We start from the raw sequence: 20,835 nt of genomic DNA, 5'->3' as shown, positions 1-20,835 counted from the left end.
CTGTTCCAGTAATCTATCCTTGCAACAGGTGTGTTTCTGTCACTTTGGCACAAATTTAGTGTACTCTCTGTATGTGCCCCATTTCTGGAAAGCAAATAGCACAGAAAGAATTCCTCTGCTTCCCTTCTGTGTTAAAGTGTACTGTGTTCAAAAAGGTAAATAATCTGTAATTAGAGCTTTCAGCTTTCATTCTTACATATGATCAGGTACAGAAACTCAGATCTTGTAGATAAGCCTTAGAATTCTAAAGTCCATCAGGGCCTTCAGAGAAAATTTTAATGAATTCATGTATTCATGACTCCATGCATTCCGGACTCTTCTCTGCTGCCACAACAGTTTTATTAATCTTGTACCAAATTATCAGACTCATATGTAAGAAAGTCTTGCCTAATGTTTTTCTTACTATTTATTTATTTCAAACTTTTAATAGCAGCTTACTTGTGCAGTAATATCCCAGCCATCTTCCAAACAGACCATAACAGAAGAACCATTCTCCAGGAGCTCTGAGATGATAACACCCAATTGCATTATCCTGTGAAGCTACAGAAAATTACAAATTGAAGTATAAGAGAAATGTCTAAATATTATCAATAAATGCAATCTCTTCACATTAATATTAAACTTGTATTACAAAATCTACATATGTGGTATAGATAAATTATTGATAAAACAGATCAGAAAACTAAAAAGCAATCTCATAAGTACACAAAACCATGCAAATATTTGAGATAGGAACTTGAACTATTAAAACCAATGAGTACTGCAATAAATAGTTGTCATAAAAAGGAGCATGGCAACATCTCATTTCATTGATTTATGGTAGAGAAATTCCATCCTGAGATTAACAATACAGTCTTTTCCTGTGAAAAGTTACGGTCACATAAAGTCACTCAATACTTTCATGGGAGAACCAACATAAGCTACTTAGAAGAAAATATTTCTAGTGCTCAGACTTATGGAAGTTGGAATTTAATGAAACAAGAAAAGCAGGAACAATCTATTTTCTAGAAACAGTTTTAGATAGATTAAACCTGTATTCTCACACTCCATTTTTAGGCAGACTGGCTAAAATGTGAAAAGAGGACAGGTTCATTATTTGCATTCTGATAACTGCTGCTATGTAGTGATACTAAAATTCCATAAGCAGATTAATTAGTAAATTCTCTGGGAAAGGTTATGTACTTGAATGAGATTTAAAACGTATTGGTTATGAGCAAATTGAAATAATTAAGTGAATTTGAACAGTTTTACCTTACAGAGAAGAGTTCACATCATTACTATTAAAATGAGAACCTGCAGTGTTTCTACCATATCTTTCATACTTCGAATGCATTCTTGGTAAGTAACATAATATCCTATATATAAGCAGTATTTTTTTCCTCTTTTTTATAATAGAATCAAACTGCTTTTTCCAGTGCACTGAATACAATCCAATAGCAACACAGAAAATATGAAAGCCTAAGGAAGGGGAGAAAGCAAAAATGGCAAGAGACATCTATGACCATTTATGCATGGAAAAAAGTAAGAAAAAAGATCAACGAAACAATAGTGAAGAAACGCTAGAATTAGGATGGATTTTTATCTTGTAATAAAAACCCAACCTAATCCTATGAATATTACCGTGAAAACTGAAGAGAAAACACTTAGCAACTCTGAACATTCAAACAGTCATTATTAGAAAGTAAAATTCTCTTGCAATTTTTAATAGGATGAGACTGAAAAGCATAAAGGACTAAAAATCACTTATTGTTCTATGCTTTCATAGGCAACAGACTAGAAGAAAGACTATTTTTTGTTGTACTTAAGGAAAGAAGCTGATATGCAATCTGGTTACATAGATTCAATATAAAGAAAGAGAAAAATACTATTTTTTATTATTAGTCTTCAGAATGCATTTTGAATTTCTTCTATATTCAAGTCCTCATAAAGAGCTATTTAGCCTACAGAGAACTCCTGTTACCTAGAAAGGTAAGATTAATACAATAGATAGAAGTTTCCAGATGACAGATCTATGTCCTTTCCCAGGATTAGCAGAAAACGTGAAAAATCAGTCATAAATCAAGTTTATTGCATAAGTCACCTACCCTGGAATTTTCAACATAGAAATGTCATGGTAATGAATCACAGTTAGTATATGATACTATGATCTTGCCTTGAGCAAAGATTTATGCTGTTAATTTTCCTCTCACATAAACTTGACAGTAACTTTAATGTTAACCTCTTCTTAATCTCTGTGCTGCTATAGAGACATGTTTATTTCATCATAATGATATTCATTTATTTTATCTACATCTATTAACTTCCTCAACTGCTTTGTGACTGGAAACATTCACGTGTTAGGGCCATCAAGACAAAGCAGTGGTCAGACATTTCAATGAGCAGCTCCTAGGTTCCATGAGAAAAGATCATACCTTACATGCAAAGAGTTAAGCCATTCCTTGCAATGTAGCATATTCCAGCCAGAAGTACATTTTATGATGCATAATTACTGAAATCACTGAATTACCTGCATGTATTCTGTCTATTCTGTTATTGAGGATTATTTATGGTTGAGGAGCATTTACACAGCAGAGCATGTAGAAATTCATGGTAGGAATATATGTTAAGGGTAGAATATCTGCTTTAAAATCAAAGGTGCATTTATTGTCCTACACTTTCTCTATCTTTTGTAATATATAGAAGGAGAAAAAAACTGTTCAAACCAAGACCATAAATTGATACATGCAATAAAAATGACCATCTCTATTTGTGTATATGTTCCATACAGAGAGACAGTCTATGTAAACAATGCTATAAAAATTACCTCCTACATCTGTAAATGTTATGGTAGCATTAAAATAATAACACCTATGTAATGACAGAATTGATAGCATGCAAAGTAATCACAGTGGTTAAAATAATCACAAGACAGCTGGTTAAAATACAATAGTTTTCGGTCAGAAGAGTCTTAAATTTATTTGGTGCAAGCATTACTGCATGTACATTATTAGAAGTACCTGTCATATAAATTACCTGTGGGAACCACTCTGACTCCCCAAGAGACTTTAGGAATGTTGCCTCAGAGTCTGTAGGAATAGTGCTGGGAACACAAGCTCTCAACAGCTTTTTAAAGCTTGCCTTTGTCTGTCGGATATCACTGAATTCAACAGGAACAAATTCACAATTCAAAGCAAAATCAAGTTTGAAGCCCTGTGAGAGAAGGACAACAGCAGATGCAAATTAAAAGTATACTTGTCAGTGCAAGTCTTATCAAATGTCCAAGTCTTGCCAGCTTTATTGTTAAATACTTCAATTCCTAATTCAAATTCTAGTAGTTCAGTAACAGAGAAAAAAAATGTAACTTCAAAACCAAAGAAGAACCCTCATAACTGCAAATAATGCGATTCATCTAAGCAGTCACTACAAAGTGAGGCACTTGCTGACTTAAAGCACCTATTTCAGCTCAGAACAGCATTCAGAGAATATGTGATACACTTTCCTACCTGAATTTCTCAGGTTTCACTTCACTTCATGAAAGCCCTGCTTTGCCAGAGCCCTATGAGGCTTATAGTTGAAAAACAGCACCGTACTATGATGAAAAATTGATATGAGTAGACCTGACTGAAAACTTCACTATGAACAATCTCTTGGAAATCAGATGTAAATGCCAACCCAATGAAACAGAAAACTTCTGTTGGAAAATAAACCTGCTTTACAGCAGTTTATTCTAATAATGGTGAATTATGCTTACTCTGGAAATTTCTGTTTTGTCTCATATTATTACGCTGCATCATACAAAATTAGAGCATTCATTTATGTACTTGATAGGACATCTCTGTAAATTGTTGTTACACTAATTATATTACAAAGTCACTGAATTTCAAATTAAGTGTGAATAAAATACCTAATAAAAAAGGACCATGAAAATCAATTTACAAATCAATTTTAGAAGATGAATTAAAAGGGATACAAAGCAATGTGTTATTATACATATGAAATACAGTCTAGAGTAAAATAAGGTATAAAAACATTTCAAAATATGGAGGAAAATTAGAAAGACAGTCTGCAGAAAATTTTAGCATTTTGATTCATTGTTCTGATCCAGCACGATTCTTCCATCTCCAGAAATAATGTAAATTCAGAGAGATCTGAATACTGATGCATTTACCTACCAATAGCTGCTTTTGTACACTCTATATTTCACAAAATGCATTATATGTTATGTATGATCACACTTGGAAAAAGAAAAGTATTTTCAACTTCTGAAAGTAGAGATTAAAAAAAAAAAAACTGTAAATATTTTCTGAAAAGATGTGAAGACTTGATATTGAGGAGACCTGTTTCCTGTTACTTGAATAACTGCATCCAAAATATTAAAATTTGAAAAAATTAAAGATATATAGAACTGTAGAACTGTAGACATTGTGGACATCTTCGTGTAAGTAAATCCAAACGGGCAGACTTGTCAGTTTGTCTTACATCTGTTTGGATTCATGCGAGTTTAAGCACCACCCACAGTAACAATGCTTTCCTGACCAACTGCTTTTCCTCACTAATAAAATTCCATTTGCTTCATAATATATTCCAACACATCAGGAAAAACTATCAATAAGTCTGGGTTTTGTTTTCCTAACTAGACATCACAGTGAGATGACTCAGCTGAAAATCAGATGAGTAGCTGAATGATGGTATGCTTGTAGGTGCATTTAACTGCAGCTTGGAAAGCAAGATCATACAGATAGAAAACTTCTGTAACTCCCCTGGAATAGTTCTGAAGAGCCTCTGAAAGGGGTAGCTGCCAGCATCCTTATCCCAGCAGCTACACTTAACAGAGCCAAACTCTGCTGCCTTTTCTTCCTGCTAAGCCAATAAAGTTGAAACAGTGAAGACGAAGCGATTTTCAAATAGGAAGGTGTTGCTGAACATTTTGTTTATTTCCTTCCTAGCCATGTCTTTTCCAGTTTGAAAACAATTTATCTTGTAGGAAAGCTATTCCATTCCTCTCATTATGTTACACATCTTTGTATCTCTTAGATCTACATCAGTACTTTGTGAAAAGTGACAAGCAGGACTCTGACCACAGAACTTATCTGACTTTGTGCCCATTGTACAGCTCTTTAAAAAAATATACTAGGTTTTTATTTACATTAACATTACTGTACTATGTAACTGCAAAGTCTGATCTCTAACCCCCACCATGTAATATTGCATTAATTGTTAATGTTTGTATAGCAACACAGATCATAGCAAAATGAAGATAAAAGGAGAACGTGTCTGTGTAGTGAATACTACCTAAAATACCCATGAAATTTTACACCTTAAGGAGTGTTATCCATCCACCTTATCTAGAATATTGTTAGTTGCTTGTAGGAAAAAAAGAAAAAAAAAAAGTTAGGGTTATCAAGATCAAGCGAGATGAAAACCACGTAAACATAAAAATAAGACCGCCATTACCCGTAACTGAGATTTTTCTCCAAATATATACAGGGCTGCTTGACGTCTCAAAAGCTGACTTTGCAGAAAAGTGCTACTGTAGGAAGTGGTATTATCTTTCCCTGCAAGCCTTGCACCAACATCAATGAATGGAGTCTGAGAGTTGATAAATCGGTTGCTTGAACGAAGACTGGCCCATACACCTTCATTAAAATAAAAATATTTTAAAACCAATTTGAGTAAGGCAATAGAGATGCTAACTATTAAGTCATATGAAACAACATAAATTAGAAGGTACAGTGTTTAAATATGTCACTCATTCCTCACAGGATACAATGAACAACATGTACGTGAAAGAAATCATACAAGAAGAAATCATACCATCCTACTGTACTGTCACTCAATCTAAGATTCTAATCAAGTGGTGCCTTCTACTGTAGAGAAAATAGTAAGTGATAACACAAATACAGTTAGCAAGAAATTAATTACATGAAAATGAAATTGCTGGATGCTTTTCAGAAGTGCAGAAAAAAATTCCCCTATTTGATTGTCAAAGAGATTATTTTGGATGTCCAACCAGTAAGGATATTACATAGTCACATCCCTCAAAAATGGAGATGCTATCACTTAAAATACCCTTCTTTCTAGAATACATGTGTTCCCTTCACCCTACACAATCTAGTAATAAGCTCAGTAACCTACTGTAATGGAAAGCAAACATACAGTGATCAATTCAAGTGTTATACTTCAGGATAAAGTATTCCATATCTGTTCTTCAACTAGAGTGATTAAAATGTAGAATGCCATGGTTTTTCATTTTCATTTTACCATGTCTAATGGATCATTACAAATGGAAATGAATTTTAGGAAGTACCTTTTTTAAATCAAATTATTCACTACATTCTAGCAGATGTGATTATAGTGCAATCATCTGAGCAGAAAAAAGGATGCCTACATAGAAGATCACAGTTCTACAGTTTTATTCTGGCACTAAGATCACTGTTACATCACCGTGGCATGGTACAGAAATCTCACAGCTAGTAACAATACGATCTTGAATATACATAAGGAACAGTGGAGTGGCTGGCATCTGGAAGCAGCACAGCTGTATTTGAATGGCATTATGTTAACCTAATAAGTTCAGCCTCTACATTTTAGTTCACATGCTGTTACTGATGCAGCTACATGATTTCTTCCAGAGGAGGGAATTCCTACAACACAGATGCGCTCTGATCTCATCATGCTTCCATGAGTTCTGTGATTTCAACTTCAGATAAAGTAGCAAGAAACCAGACTGTCAAGGCCTACTTAGCCTCAGAAGAAGAAGAGATTAGTAGGTATTTTCTGGATTTTGTGTGACTGCTTTCGCATGTCCAATGCGATATATGTGAAAGGTACTACGCTTTGAGAATAACTCTACACAGTAATCCTGTACAGTTTAGTCTGTCTGTCTGACTGGCTCCCAGTATCAGATGTGATCAAATGAGTAAGAGTAATTAAGGATGACTGGTTAGAAACTTAAGAATTGGTCAATAGTTCTAAACAGGTCCAGTCTCAGGGACAACCAGTTTTATAGAACACCTCATATAGCAGTGTTTACTGCAAAGTTTTGTTCCACTGGACTAAAACAATCAACAGAATGAAGACTTCATCACACTAATAGAATTCACAGCAAGCATTTAATAAAATAATTAAAGTCCTATTCATCTGGTTTGAAAAAGGTTCATCTGGTTCCAACAGACAATTGCTCCCCCAGGATGATGCATACAGAACCACTGTATCTTACAGTCACACTTTCTAACATTCTGCCAATGCCTGTAGCACAACAAAACCAACAAAACTAGTTACAAATACATGCAGATGAACATGTGTACCACTGATGGATAACTGTTTTCTAACTTTGCCTAGTATCTGAGTAGATAGAGATGGGCTTGTTCAGCCTGTAGAAAAAAAGGCTGCTGGACAAGTTCAATGCAGCCTTTCAGTACCCAAAGTGAGACTATAAACAGGAGGGGAGTCAACTCTTTACAAGGGCAGATAACAGCAGGACAAGGGGAGATGGTTTTAAGTTGAAGGAGAGTGGTAAGGTGCTGGAACAGGCTGCCCAGAGAGGTTGTGGATGCCCTGTCCCTGGAGGAGTTCAAGGCCAGGTTGGATGGGGCCCAGAGCAGCCTGATCTAGTATTAAATGGAGAGGTTGATGGCCCTGCCTGTGGCAGGGGGGTTTGAGATTCATGATCCTTGAGGTCCCTTCTAACCCCGGCCATTCTGTGATTCTGTGATATCAGCATCTAGCTTTCATTTGATTTAGTCTTCCACTTCATTTTCTTTGTATTATTGTAAGTTTCTAAACTGGCACAATCAGTTTTTCTCTGGTCATGAACAAATCCAATAATTCTGGAAAGGAAGTTCATTGACTGAAAGATGATATTTGTTAAGTGTTCTACTTAAGAAGTAGGAGTATTAAATGCTTTTTTGCTGCTTGAAGTTTTGGCGCAGAAAAATATTCTTTCAAAAGAACTTAAAAATTGTATGTGTTCCTTTACATGAGATCACAATATTATTAAGGCATAATGCAGTGAAGCGTCTGGCTATTAACTGTCATTTCATCATACATTCAATGCCCAAAAGAAACAAAAAACTCAAAGTATAATAAAGCCATAACATAAAAACCTGGTAAACCTAACAACCCTTGAAGTCTGTTAATGCATTTAGAGTTAAGGCTTTGTGACAGTATTGCTTTGGCATATATTAAACTATATTAACATATAGTAGTGGTTATGGACACAGTACGTAAGCATGGACACAGTAAATAAGAACGTGTTTCCAGGACACAGAGTACAGTACCTTGATGGACTCTTCCCTTAGGTGCTGATTTGGAATTGGAATGAGTGAAACATTTATCTCTGTACCCAAGCACTGGCAGATAAACAGTAAAGACAGAAGGAGGAGGAATGGAATGCACATTGCAGCAAGGCACATTGCAGCAAGACACATTGCAGGAGAAAAGAAAAGGGTTACTTATTAATTTCCAAAAATCTACTACATACTGGAATTTTATAGTACATTATATATCAGACAGTACAAATCTTAGTCATCACAAGACAAAACATAAGTCAAGATAGAAAATCAGCATAAAGTGGGAAGGAAATACCTGTTTATCAAATAGAAGTATTTTTCATTACAACTGCAATAGTTTTAAACATATAACACACCCATCAGGTGGTTCTCTAATAATCTATAATAACAAAGGATACTTAATGATGACATCATTACATTCAGCTGAATCCTTTATTAAAAGCTTCCCACCAGCTGAAAACTAGCCCAATTAAAAATCCACACTGCAGTGCACTTTCTAAAAACTGTTTCAGTCTATTGTACGTAGGTAGCTTAATTGACCTTAAAATCAAATTGGAATGTAAGATGTTAGTTCTATACACCTACACAAATTCTTAAAGGACTGTGTAAGACCATGTAACTTAGAGAATTTCTAATACCTATCACACACACAAAAAAAACCTTCCACATCTCTTGCATAAATACTCATATCCAGTGGGAGTCTTATCAGAGCATATAAACATATTTTTGGCTCCAAAGCCACATCTACAGTCAGCTTCTTTTTATATAAATGTTCTATTAGAACAAATTTGAAGTGAATGTATCCTGCTTTTAAAATAAATGACTGAGTCTGTATTTATTCATTATAGCTATCCTAGTATTTTCACATGTATAATGTAAGTAACTTGCAAAAGCAGCAAAAATCCTTGTGATAATAGACAGTGTGAATTCACTTATTTGAGAACAATTTTAGGTTTAATATTTAATTTGTTATGCATAGACTTTCTTCTTAAATAATTCTGTTAGCTAACCTTAAAAAAACCCCTCATGTATGCTTCTTTACAAGAAGAAATTCCCTTTCCCTTTCCTTGTCAACTTCTCACTCTCACTTGGGCTCCCACTGTCCTTGTCAAACATTCTTATGTTTCAGCAAAGTACTCCTGCTAAACTGTGAACAGACTGCAGATACTGGTCTGTCATTACATCTTTCAGATGCACAGAGCTGGTATGGCATTAGTCCAGTCCTGCCCTTTTCCTGATTACCGCAGAAATCTAGCCAAGAGACAACAAACAACAAAAAACATCTGACTTCAAACTCCTTCTCCTTCACTGAGTAGCTCACCATATCATATTTACCACAAACTCTAATCCCAGAAATAAGTAAACTCAGCAATCCTTTTCAGTCAACAAGTTTGTTTGTTTGTTTTTAATCTGTAACATCCTCCTAGGTCCTCAACAGCACTTTGCTGTAGGTACTTCTGCCCCAACATGGGGAAATAGAAAACAATCAAACACCTGCTGCCAGCTACCCAACACTTTCACTGTTTCATTACTGAGAGAAGCAGCGCACAGCCACCAATTCGTCTAAGAATTCCAGCCACTACTAACCTCCTCTCTGGTTCCCAGGCATTTTATCTACCCAATTGCCATCTCTCTGTTTTTCACCTCCATGAACTCCAGTAATGTCATAAAGGAAGAAAAGCAACTTTTATATATGTAAAAATACTTCTTCAATAGCCTTCAGCTCTAACAAATATGTAACGTACCTAGGGAATTCACCACACTAAATTAGGTACGTAAGTTCTCTGTGCACAGAGAAGATAATCATAATTTTGTCAGACTAGGCAAGCAGCTAGAATCACAGAAGTTTCCTTTAAAAAGGACACCTTCCCAAAGAAAGCACAGCCATGTAACTCCTTCCTTTACCTTGAGTTAAAGTGTTTACATTATTTGTAACTTGAAGTGTCAGCTAATCTTTAGCCAAATGCCAGGCCTCTACAAATTACAGAACTGGAGATTCTGAAGTCCATTCAATTTGAATGCAGAATGTGTGTTTTTACACCACACAATTCCAGTAAATTAAAAATATGGATAAATCACAATGTATTTAAAAACATAATTCCTGAGTGATTACTTTTCTACTGATTTCCATCTTAAAATAACCTTTATTTGAATGGTACGTGAAGGACTAAAACAGAAATTACTTACATTATATAATGAATTTGGGCTAATCTGTAATTTCTGTTTTATTGTTTCATAATGTAATAAATTTGTAAGCAGTGTAATTACTTTTAATTTCACTAACATTTTGTTATCACTTATTATTTCAAACAACAAAGGTGCTTAGACTTTGAGCTAGTCTTACTAACCTCCTCGAGCAAAGCTATTGGATAGATTTACATCCAAATGTCCTGGCACTACCTGCTTAAACACAGTAGACATTCTTGAAGCCCTCCTTTCAGTGCCTAAAGTCAGCCAAAAAAAGAATAGGAGATTAAAAACACTACAGTGTTACTCAGACTAACACTTAACATAAATGATGACAATTCCACCCTTAATACAGATAATCCTTGCCAATTTTATACTTCTGATACATTTTTTTTTTTAAGACAGATGTACACATTGGCAACAGAATTGGGATGTTAGATATAAATAAGTAATCAACACATTTTATAATACATGAAGCAAAGCAACCACACTTTGGAAAGAGTGTTACTTAACAAGAAAAGCCACTGTTTGGGTATATAACACAAATTTCCACCAATTGGATACGGCAAGACAGGCACAATTTCAAGTTGCATTATTTTCTTTTTAAGACTCAACTTAAAGACATCCTTTAGGTACAGTGAACATATTCACTAAAACAAAGTGTGAATAAACTACCTGAAAAGTGTAATAATAGAAGAAACAACAGAAATAATCTTGGACAAACTGAACTAATACCAAATCCATGAAGATTCCCTTCTCTCTTTTCAACTTAACCACATAGAAACACCACACAAAGCAATTTTACCTGGTGATAGAGCAATTGTTGGTCTAACAGTGAGAGTATTACTGCCATTCATTTTGCAGTGGACGGATATCACATTCAGTAAGGCTTGAAGGTATTTCTCCTGTTCTATACTGCTTGAAGATTCTAGAGAAGCAGGAGCTAAACAATCACGGGAAGAATGGAACACATTAAAATACATGGATATTTATAAATACACAGAATACAAAAAGAAAAAGCTCACTGTGTAAATCAAGCTACATTCTATCATGAATCTTCAATCTACTTGCACTGATTTGCATAGCATGCTTGTTAAGTTTATGAAAATTTCCCTAGGCCAAAAACCATAAAATAAATAACAAATTCACTTTTGGCATGAAATTAACTCCCAAGAAACCACCAGCATAAGACACAGAAATCCAGGAAATCACAATGTCCTTCATATTGCAGGTTAATGATGAAAGTTGATGCATATCCTTTACAAAACTAATTTTGCCCTGATATGTTACATTCTTCTGAAAATTTACCTGGTCTTGACGAATATTTAATTAATACAAAGACACCAAAGAGAATCTTTCATATCTATACTTCACAAAAGAAGAATAAAAATAAAACTAATACTACACTGAAAGGTATCAGAAAATGTAATGGATAATGCTTGTTCTAGTGTTTTATATAACAGTTCATTAAAAGTTAATAATAATAATAATAATACACACTCACTACTAGATCAACCAGTGTAAAGAAAAAAGATAAATGAAGGCAAAGAGGCAATTATTAAAATATAAGGTACATTATTCTCTGAGTCACTGAATTTGGCAGGTGGCAGCTTTTACTGAAGACCTGCTAGTTTATATATAATCTCTGTTAAGATTTCAACTGACATTTTTGAACTACCTTCATACGATTCCGGGTTTGATTCTTGACATACATTATACTGAACTATTATAATATCAGATAAACATCCACATCCTGGCACTTTTGATTAAACCATCTCTGTGATTTCCTCCAGAAAGTAGCTCTAAACTAAAAATATATAGCACAAACGTTTTTTAGTTTAGAAATATGTATATAAATAAAACCTGGCTGCATTAGCTCACCTGTAGTATGTGTGTTTTGGGATTTGAAGAGGCCAACAACACCTTTGCCATGAAAGCCCCCAGATCTAAGTAGAAGAGAACTGGTTTTTGTGTTTTTCCAGCACACAACTGGTAGGCGATTGTGACGGTAACAGCGAGCAACTCTCTGCAAACTGCTGTCTTGAACAGACTGAGGTACTACCAGAAGCCCAGGATAACTGCATGAAGAAGTGAAAAAAAATAGAACAACAATTTGCTCTCAAATTTGTAAACAGTGAAAAAAATCCTATAACTACAGGCTGAATGTATGTAGGTTGCTCCAAAAGTAATGCCTCCTATATATGTGTGTATAAGTATATTTAAACTACAAGAGACTCAAAGCACACATCAACACTATTTGACAGAGAAAACCGTCAGCTACAACATACCATTTTTCAATATAGTCACCACCATTAGCTATGCATTTTCACCTGCTTGATAGTCTCGCAACAACTTGGACCAATGGAGATGACCCACTGCCATTATCATCACTGCTGAAACACACCACCTACCACCTCACTGTGCATCTTTATTTCCAAATGCTTGTCTGAATTGGTAAACTTACCTTCTGCAAAGGGAATACATTCTGTTCAGTGCAGTTATTCTTAAGTATTCCATTTTTGAGCGAGAAGTATTACTACTGATGGTCCCTAGTCCCAAACGTTGATAGTCTCTGAAACAGGCTCTTTCTACTAATTGCTCCATCGTTGACTTCTCTGATGCTTTTAGGGTACCACTTGTGTGCAGCTCACTGTCATCTGAAACTAAAGTTAAAAATCTTTGAGTTTGCTATTGTGAAGGTCAGCAGCTACAAAAAACAATGCTGTTTTCTGAACTTACTATTAGTTTGTCTTACTGTTAATGATTAATACATATAAACTACAGTTAACAGAAATTATAAACAACAAAAATAATACTTCAGTCAAGAAACTTAAGTTCACCTCACAGCTACCTACTGCCCTAGCAGCTGGCATGGCTGACACCTATCTCATCTCTATCTCTTAAAATCCCAGAAGGTCTCCTGTACAATCACTTGAATGGAACTGAGGCAGTATTTCTTGCACTAGTGTATTTATTCAAACAAGTCAAACTCACAACGACTGTACAAAAATGTACACGAGACAGAACAATTAAAAATGAACACAAATTCATGAAACGTCCATGATAAAACGGATATTCTAATTCTTTTAAACTATCTTCAAAAGATAAAACAACCTTTTTAAAGCTTGGTTCTAATAAAAATACTTTTGTCATGAGTAGGTGAATATTGGCTTCTTAATGCTTCAGTTTCAATATCAAACAGCAACTTTCTTCAGCCATGCACATCAGTTTCACATTGCAAAGCAGAAAAACCTCTAAAAATGAGATAAAAACCATGCCACAAGTTCAAACTACACTGAAATTCAAGTCAAGCAAGGTCTTCTGCCACCTGCCTGTTATCAACACTTCACTATTTCAAAATACTGAAAGCAGATTTACTGTCTGCAGTACATATCAGTTGCTACCATTTCATCTCAAGGATTAAAGTATGCACATATGAGAGGAAGTATTTCTTCAACAATTTGGCACAGAGAAGTATACAAAGATTTATATTTTAAACAGGACTTTATAAAATTGAAAATTAAAATCACATTTGAAAACTAAAATTAAGGCACAATTAAAACCTAACTGCCACCAGACAGCATTCAGAATTTACAGAAGTACATTTTAGATACCTCTGCTTTTTGTGCATATTAACATAAAAGCTACGTAAATAATTTTATTGCCCCCACAGTGCATTGCACAAAAAAAACTATTCCCTATTTGAGATAAATAATGAAGACTTTAATGCCACGTATATATCTCCTTTTTCTATATTTTCATATTTGTCCTGAAGAAGAAAGAAGCTACAAAGTATGTAAAACTATGAAACTATTGAGAGGTACAGTATGAAAACTACTGACTGGTACACCCTTGTCTGGAGGGCCGGGCCCAGAGAGTGATGGTGAATGGAGCTAAATCCAACTGGCATCCAGACACAAGTGGTGTTCCCCAGGGGTTGGTGCTGGGGCTTGTCCTCTTCAATACCTTTATTGATGACCTGGATGAGGGCATTGAGTGCACCCTCAGTAAGTTCTCAGATGACACCAAGTTGGCTGGAAGTGTGGATCTGCCTGGGGGTAGCGAGGCCCTACAGAGGGATCTGCACAGGCTGGAGAGCTGGGCTGAAGCCAATGGGATGAGGTTCAACAAGACCAAATGCCGGGTCCTGCACTTTGGCCACAACCCCAGGCAGCGCTAAAGGCTTGGAGCAGAGTGGCTGGAAGCCTGTGCAGAGGAAATGGATCTGGGGTTATTGATTGATGCTCAGGCTGAACATGAGCCAACAGTGTGCCCAGGTCGCCAAGAAAGCCAACGGCATTCTGGCTTGCATCAGAATAAATGGCCTGGAGTTGTCTAATCTTCATATTTGAAAGCTAAGAAAAAGTTAGGTAAGCATTTGTGAAGAACACGTAAAGTATGTTTCCCCTTTATTGGATCAGAGAGATGGAGTAGATGATTTCCTGGAGCTCCTTCTGCCCCCACCTTTAATGCTTCCTTTTACAAGACAGTGCATCACCAGCTGCAGACAGCTCTGTTTGTTTGATTGCTGGTATAGCTGCATAAACTTCAGTTCTTAAGACTTGCGAACACACAGGAATTTGCAGCAACCAATACAAAACAAATTGCAGTGATTAATGGAAAATCTTCTATGGCTTTCTCTGTCTGAAATGAGGAGAACTACAGCTCAAATGACAGTGCAGAGCAGAGAAAAAAGCAAGCTGTCAGACTTTAATCACCTTACACATACCCAGTCATAACATCTGGAAAGTAGCAGGTAGGAAGCCTCACAATTTATCTTTTTGTATTTTTGTCAGGGGAGGGGAAAAAGTGAATGTCATTAATAGTTATGTGCTCACAGAAGAATATAGTTGTTTTGAACAAAGGCCATGCAGAAACTCATAGGATTTCTTCATTGTCACAAGAAGTACGAACATACAGGCTTGATTACGCTTGGTCTCTCTGAGTGATGGATACAAAGTCATACCCAGGACAGGCTCAGCTTGCAGAATTCCTTCTGAGCTGAAGATTCCACAACATCAGAACACATAGTAACTCAGCACTTAAGGAAGAGGCTGGAAATTCAATTAAGAACGTAACTTTTCAACTGTGTAAAGACATTCTGTATTTTGTAACCTTTTTGTGTGTGCCTTTTTTTCCACCATATTTATCTGGAATGAAAGAAGAAGAGCAGTATTTTTCAGCTTTCCTGGAATGGCCCTTCTTAACTCTGGGTGGGAACAGAGAACGTGCAGTAACATAGTTTGGTGTCAGATAACTTTTATTTATCTGCGCATAAATCATGTAAGTCACCTTGATCTCTGACTAAATATCCAGAAGGTAAATTTGGCTTGTTTGATGTTTCAAAGAAACTGTTAGTGTTTCATAAACACTTCATCATCTGAAATGCTACTTTTCTTTTTTTTTTTCTTTTGGTAAAGAAAGAATGGTATGACAAAACAATACCTGTTAATGTACAGGAGAATCTGGCTCCCTCTAGTGGCTTATTATAAATTAGCACTGGTCCAGATAAGGATATACTGAAAGCAGCACATGGTAGGAAAAGAAGTATTTGGAAGAAAGTCAAAGTCCACACCATTACACTATACAAAGTGTCCAAATCACTTTCTAATTTATCTCCCCAACTCCTTTCAACCAAAGTTTGGAAAAATTGTATTTTCAGTAATTATGTCTTCATCTGTCTTCAGGAAATCACTGATCACTTCCACATACACAAAATTTGCCTGTAATACTTGCTGTTCCTTGAACCTTGCCAGTTACTGCTTTCTCATTACAGACAAAGCAATGTCAGGCTTTCTAAAGATATAACATGAAAACAGTTTGATAATTAGAAAAAAAGTCTCTTTTGCTTTACCACTGAATGAAGTCAGCTTCCTCTTTAATGTTTGGTCATCACAAATGAAAATGCTTAATCAATGCACTATTTGAAACCCTTCTCCTTCCTGTCCAGGAAGACTGCAATTTCTTCCCGAAGATACTACTCACCTAACACAATGAAACTGAAGCACAACATGATAGACATATCAACAAAAACAGAAACTGTTTTACCAGAGACATCATCGTCTTCATTCCAGCCTGGACGATTCCCTCTTTCTTCCATTATTGTGCCCGTCTTCTTCTTTAACAAATACTGCCGACCAATTGTCATCTTCCCAGCACGTTTTGCTCCTTTCACAATGCTTTTTGAGAATGTACTATAAATTCATAGAAAAAAAAAAAATTTAAAGATACAGTTCTTCTCAATAGCATGTACAGATTTTTATGATAAACTTCCTAACTCAAAGAAAACACATTAGTATTTCTCATTTTACATCAAAATTAAAGCTAGCAGAAAAATGAACTTTTATTCTAATTTTTAAATGCAATTTTTATTACTTGGAGAGCAATTTATGCCTATTACGTGTAATATAATGAATAGGCAGCCATAATATTTCCTCAGGTATTTGTATTTTGCTAGCAATGTAACAAATCTATGAAGCTGACAGAGTGAAGGCAAGAAAGACAGAAAGTACCTTAAAGTTTTAAGATTCCATGACTAGCTTGAAATTCTACTTCTCTGTGTCAGCAATGCAATAATCAACATAGAATCAATGAAAGTACAACTTTCAGTGATACTGAACAATGATCAGTTTAGTCTAGTAAAAATTAATGCATAACATGAAATTAAAGAGAAGACCCTAAGCTGAAACTCTAGATGATAAAGAACACTAGGACAACTATACAGACTCTACTAAGGGTAAAATGAATTCTATTCTACATTAGGTAACTAATACACAATTTAATGCACAAGAACTCTGTTTTATGTTGGCATAGTTCACACAATTGAATGTGTTATTAATATTGTATGTATTCAAAAATTTAATGAGATACTTGTTCAAAATTGCTGCAGCAAAATGTTTGGATAAATAATACATTCTTATATCAACATTTATTTCATACCAACCTACCTTTTATTCTATAAACATTAAAAGACAGGGAATATCATTTAATGAGTTCTCTGGAATGTCAGACTAATGAGATGCTTGGAGTTCTAAAAATCTGTCCCATTATTTAAGGAATTTGACTAGAAGTAAACAAGAACATCAGTGATAGAGGAAGAGGGATAACTATACCGGAATGAAGTGTTCTTTTCTTTTTGCTTTGGTAAAATTATCTGTGGTGCTGTTTGTCCAGCTGCAAATGCAAAAGTGCTGAAGATAGATTGAGGATAACGGAACTTCATCAGCTGTTTCTTAAATATTTCCACCACTTCAGGACTTACTTCTTCATCAAACGCTACTTTAATTAACTGCATATTAAAGACAGGGCATGTTAGGAACTTAAAAACTTTTTTAAAAAAAACCTTGCTTTTAGTATTGCTGCTGCAATACAAAGATATTTTCACCATGAAGCATCTGGAATTCTCATAACACCAAACACAAAATAGTTTGGGTAATCTAAGTGGATGTATTGGCACTACAATATCCACAACAGTTAAAGTGTTAGTCACATGGGATAGCTCAGGTCAGAAATATTTTATCAGACTTGCTATATACAAGGAAGCAAAATTGGTAATGTACTCTAAACAAGGCAATGAATTCAGCATTCATATATCACAACCATTACACTTCCATTACTGATTCCAATTTTTGCCTCACCTCAAAAAGCAAAAAAAAGCCAGTAACAAACATAACAGTGAAATCTGATCCTTGGAAAGTAACTAATCCCGTGCTATTCACCGCTGATCTATTTATCCTGTTAAAAATGCTTTTTGAAAAGTGATTTAAACACACACACACACACATATATATCCCCATCATCCTCAGTCAAAAGTATGAGAGTCAGCTCTGTGGTGAAAAGGAATTAAAAATAAAATTAAAAATGGAGAGAGAAAATCAGGAATCTGGAAGATGGTCTGAAAGTACTTGAAGAATGTGGAAAAAGTAGATATCCTAGAGCTTTGTTTTTGACTGCATACATACACAACTTTTGACTGTCTTGTTTGTCATCTTCAAGGTGGATTTCTCCATTTATTTCTTTTTTTTAAATGTCACTTGTTCCGTTCTGTAATTATTTTCCCAATGATTAATAACTCTTAACTCAAAGACCTCCTTAAGAGGTTGTATCTTCAAGGGTTACACTGGTACAAAGTTTCAAAGACATTACATAGCATAACCGCAGCCAAAACACTCTGACAGTCCTAATTAATAAACAAAGATGGGGCTTGCCATTTCATACTGTATTGAACTCTAGCAGTTAGAAAGGGAACAGAAGTAAACTGTTTGCTGATTGTTTTTGTTTTCATAACCTAACACAAAACTATGCTAAACAAAAGCAGGGATGATGTTTGACCAGAATCCAGCACTAAAAGCATTGAGCTATGCCTGCATTTAGCACATCATTGAAGTATGTTAACTATCCTGGTAAAAAAAAAAAATCTGGAAAATAAAAGTTCTCAGGAAGTCCAATCAAAAGTCCACAAGAACAACTTCTTGTTATTTTTGAGTTGTTTTAATTATTTGTATTCCAAGTCTTATGCTTTTGAGTATAATATTGAAGGCTGACTAATTAAATACTGTTCACTATCTAAGGAACCAGTAAAATACTGACAATACATTTCATTTTCAGATGTTGAAAAGAGACCGCTGTCAATGAAAATATGTTTCCAGAATTAGCTAACCTGAGAGTATATTTCACGTCTTAAGCTCTGAAGTCTGCTTTCAGTTGTGACATAAAATCCTTTGTCTTCAACTTTTGACATCTTAGGATTTGACCACATGTAAGATTACTACCAATAAGAAATATTTAGGGATGTCTTAAGGGAATTACTGACTCCTCACTCTTGCAAGTCCATCTCCATCACTTGCCCTGTGGAGCAATTGTAGATGCTTCCAAAAATTCTGAGCATGTTGAAGGGGCTTCTAAAGACAGGAGAATATCTGAATCTGCACAAGTGAGGTTTCACACAGAAGCCCATTGGTTGCAGCTACCATTAAAGATTCCTGGAAGGGCAGATTCCATATAAGATGTACTATGACCCTTTGTTACGGATATTTCCAGAAAGTAGTAAAGTGAGAAGTCTTACAAGGCAACACTTAAATCTTTGCCATATTCTTTCTATGTAGCTGGTGAAGAGAGTTTGTGTGCTTCCACTGGCCTGCCTGGCCTCTGCTTACCCAGACATTTTGGACTCAGAATAGTCCTCTACTGATCCACAGCAGAAAGATGAGGAAAGGAAAGAAAGAAATCAAATACGAAAACAATAACACTGTTTCAAATGAACCAAAAACCAAATTCTATGAGAGGATTACATGTTCTCTCTTGACTTTACAGAGCAGGACACTGAACTCTTCACGAGTATCAGTACAAAGTGCTGCTTGTAAGTATTTTGAGCTGCTTACATCACACAAATTTCACAATGCTTCCTTTTACCTGAAAGGTAGCTGAAGTGATCTGCAAGCCCTCCTGCATACTTTGCTGCAGCTGGTTTTGTATAGTGATTTTCTTCTCCTTTGTAACAGATGCAATAGGAAAGCTCCGGATCACCGTCTGCTCTCCCACTGAGAACCACAGAATTGTAATATTTATGGATACTTGTTTGATCACAGAATCAGCTCTGTTTTGGTCACAATATATTCTGAGCAGGCAGGAATTATAACATACAAAGCAATGGGAAAATAACTGCACATAATTAATTTAACAGAAAACGCTTGAAAAGTTGATAAATCCCCAAGTATTACCTATAACCTGAAGCATTTACTGTTTTGCTGTTTGCTGTGCATTTTTTTCTGTGCATTGGAAATACACCCCAAAAACATAGTTTGGAAAGCAGTCAAGAAACACTTCCAAACATAATTCATGTTCACATTGCATTATGCACCTTATAAACAATGAAAGTTTTACACGGACTTCTTCACAAACAACCATAAACTTTGAAAGATAAATCTATACTTTTGACAATTTAATTTGCTTAGAAATGGCAGATGTCAAGAGATGAAAAGCTACCACCTAAAACATATAAAAAGCAATGCTTAATTTATTAATAATAATTTTAAGGACATTACTAACTTATGTTTTTGTCTGTTTGTTTTGATTTGTTTTTTCATTTTACACACTTCCAGCAGTTGAAAAAAACCCATCAAATGAAAAGAAGTAGTGCAAGTCACAGATCACAGACAGTTCATATGCTGTCTTATCTGAAGAAATCAATTCTAGTTAGGTTAAATGCAAAATGAAAATAAAGTATTGTCATATCTAGAGTAAAAACCTATAACAAAAGACCATCCCAATATGATGACCATGAAAAATTACTTTCAGAGGTAGATGCACCTTCATGCTGATATTTACATAGATGGACAGGTCAGCTCAAAGTTTTATCTACCCGAAGTGCTACAGTTTT

The 20,835-nt window shown here is 35.2% G+C and overlaps 1 protein-coding gene across 4 annotated transcripts in view; it reads right to left on the bottom strand.

Annotated features, from left to right (window-relative positions):
- Positions 1-20,835, bottom strand: part of SBF2 (SET binding factor 2) — a 215,094-nt gene that overhangs the window by 22,871 nt on the left and 171,388 nt on the right. For 2 of the 4 annotated variants that reach the window (XM_072337706.1, XM_072337707.1), the window contains exons 23-33: positions 19,869-19,996; positions 17,570-17,745; positions 16,506-16,651; positions 12,922-13,120; positions 12,339-12,535; positions 11,263-11,400; positions 10,619-10,714; positions 8,259-8,330; positions 5,434-5,615; positions 3,013-3,189; positions 439-540 (exon numbers count right to left, since the gene is read on the bottom strand). In XM_072337706.1, coding sequence (XP_072193807.1) covers positions 439-540; positions 3,013-3,189; positions 5,434-5,615; positions 8,259-8,330; positions 10,619-10,714; positions 11,263-11,400; positions 12,339-12,535; positions 12,922-13,120; positions 16,506-16,651; positions 17,570-17,745; positions 19,869-19,996 — 1,613 coding nt within the window. The remainder of the gene's footprint in view (positions 1-438; positions 541-3,012; positions 3,190-5,433; positions 5,616-8,258; positions 8,331-10,618; positions 10,715-11,262; positions 11,401-12,338; positions 12,536-12,921; positions 13,121-16,505; positions 16,652-17,569; positions 17,746-19,868; positions 19,997-20,835) is intronic. The other 2 variants (XM_072337708.1, XM_072337709.1) reach the window with 1 other exon arrangement.

Source organism: Excalfactoria chinensis, chromosome 5 (assembly GCF_039878825.1).
Source record: "Excalfactoria chinensis isolate bCotChi1 chromosome 5, bCotChi1.hap2, whole genome shotgun sequence".
NCBI lineage: Eukaryota > Metazoa > Chordata > Aves > Galliformes > Phasianidae > Excalfactoria > Excalfactoria chinensis.
The sequence above is the reverse complement of the archived record's forward strand: the minus strand, read 5'-3'. Positions and strand labels throughout refer to the sequence as shown.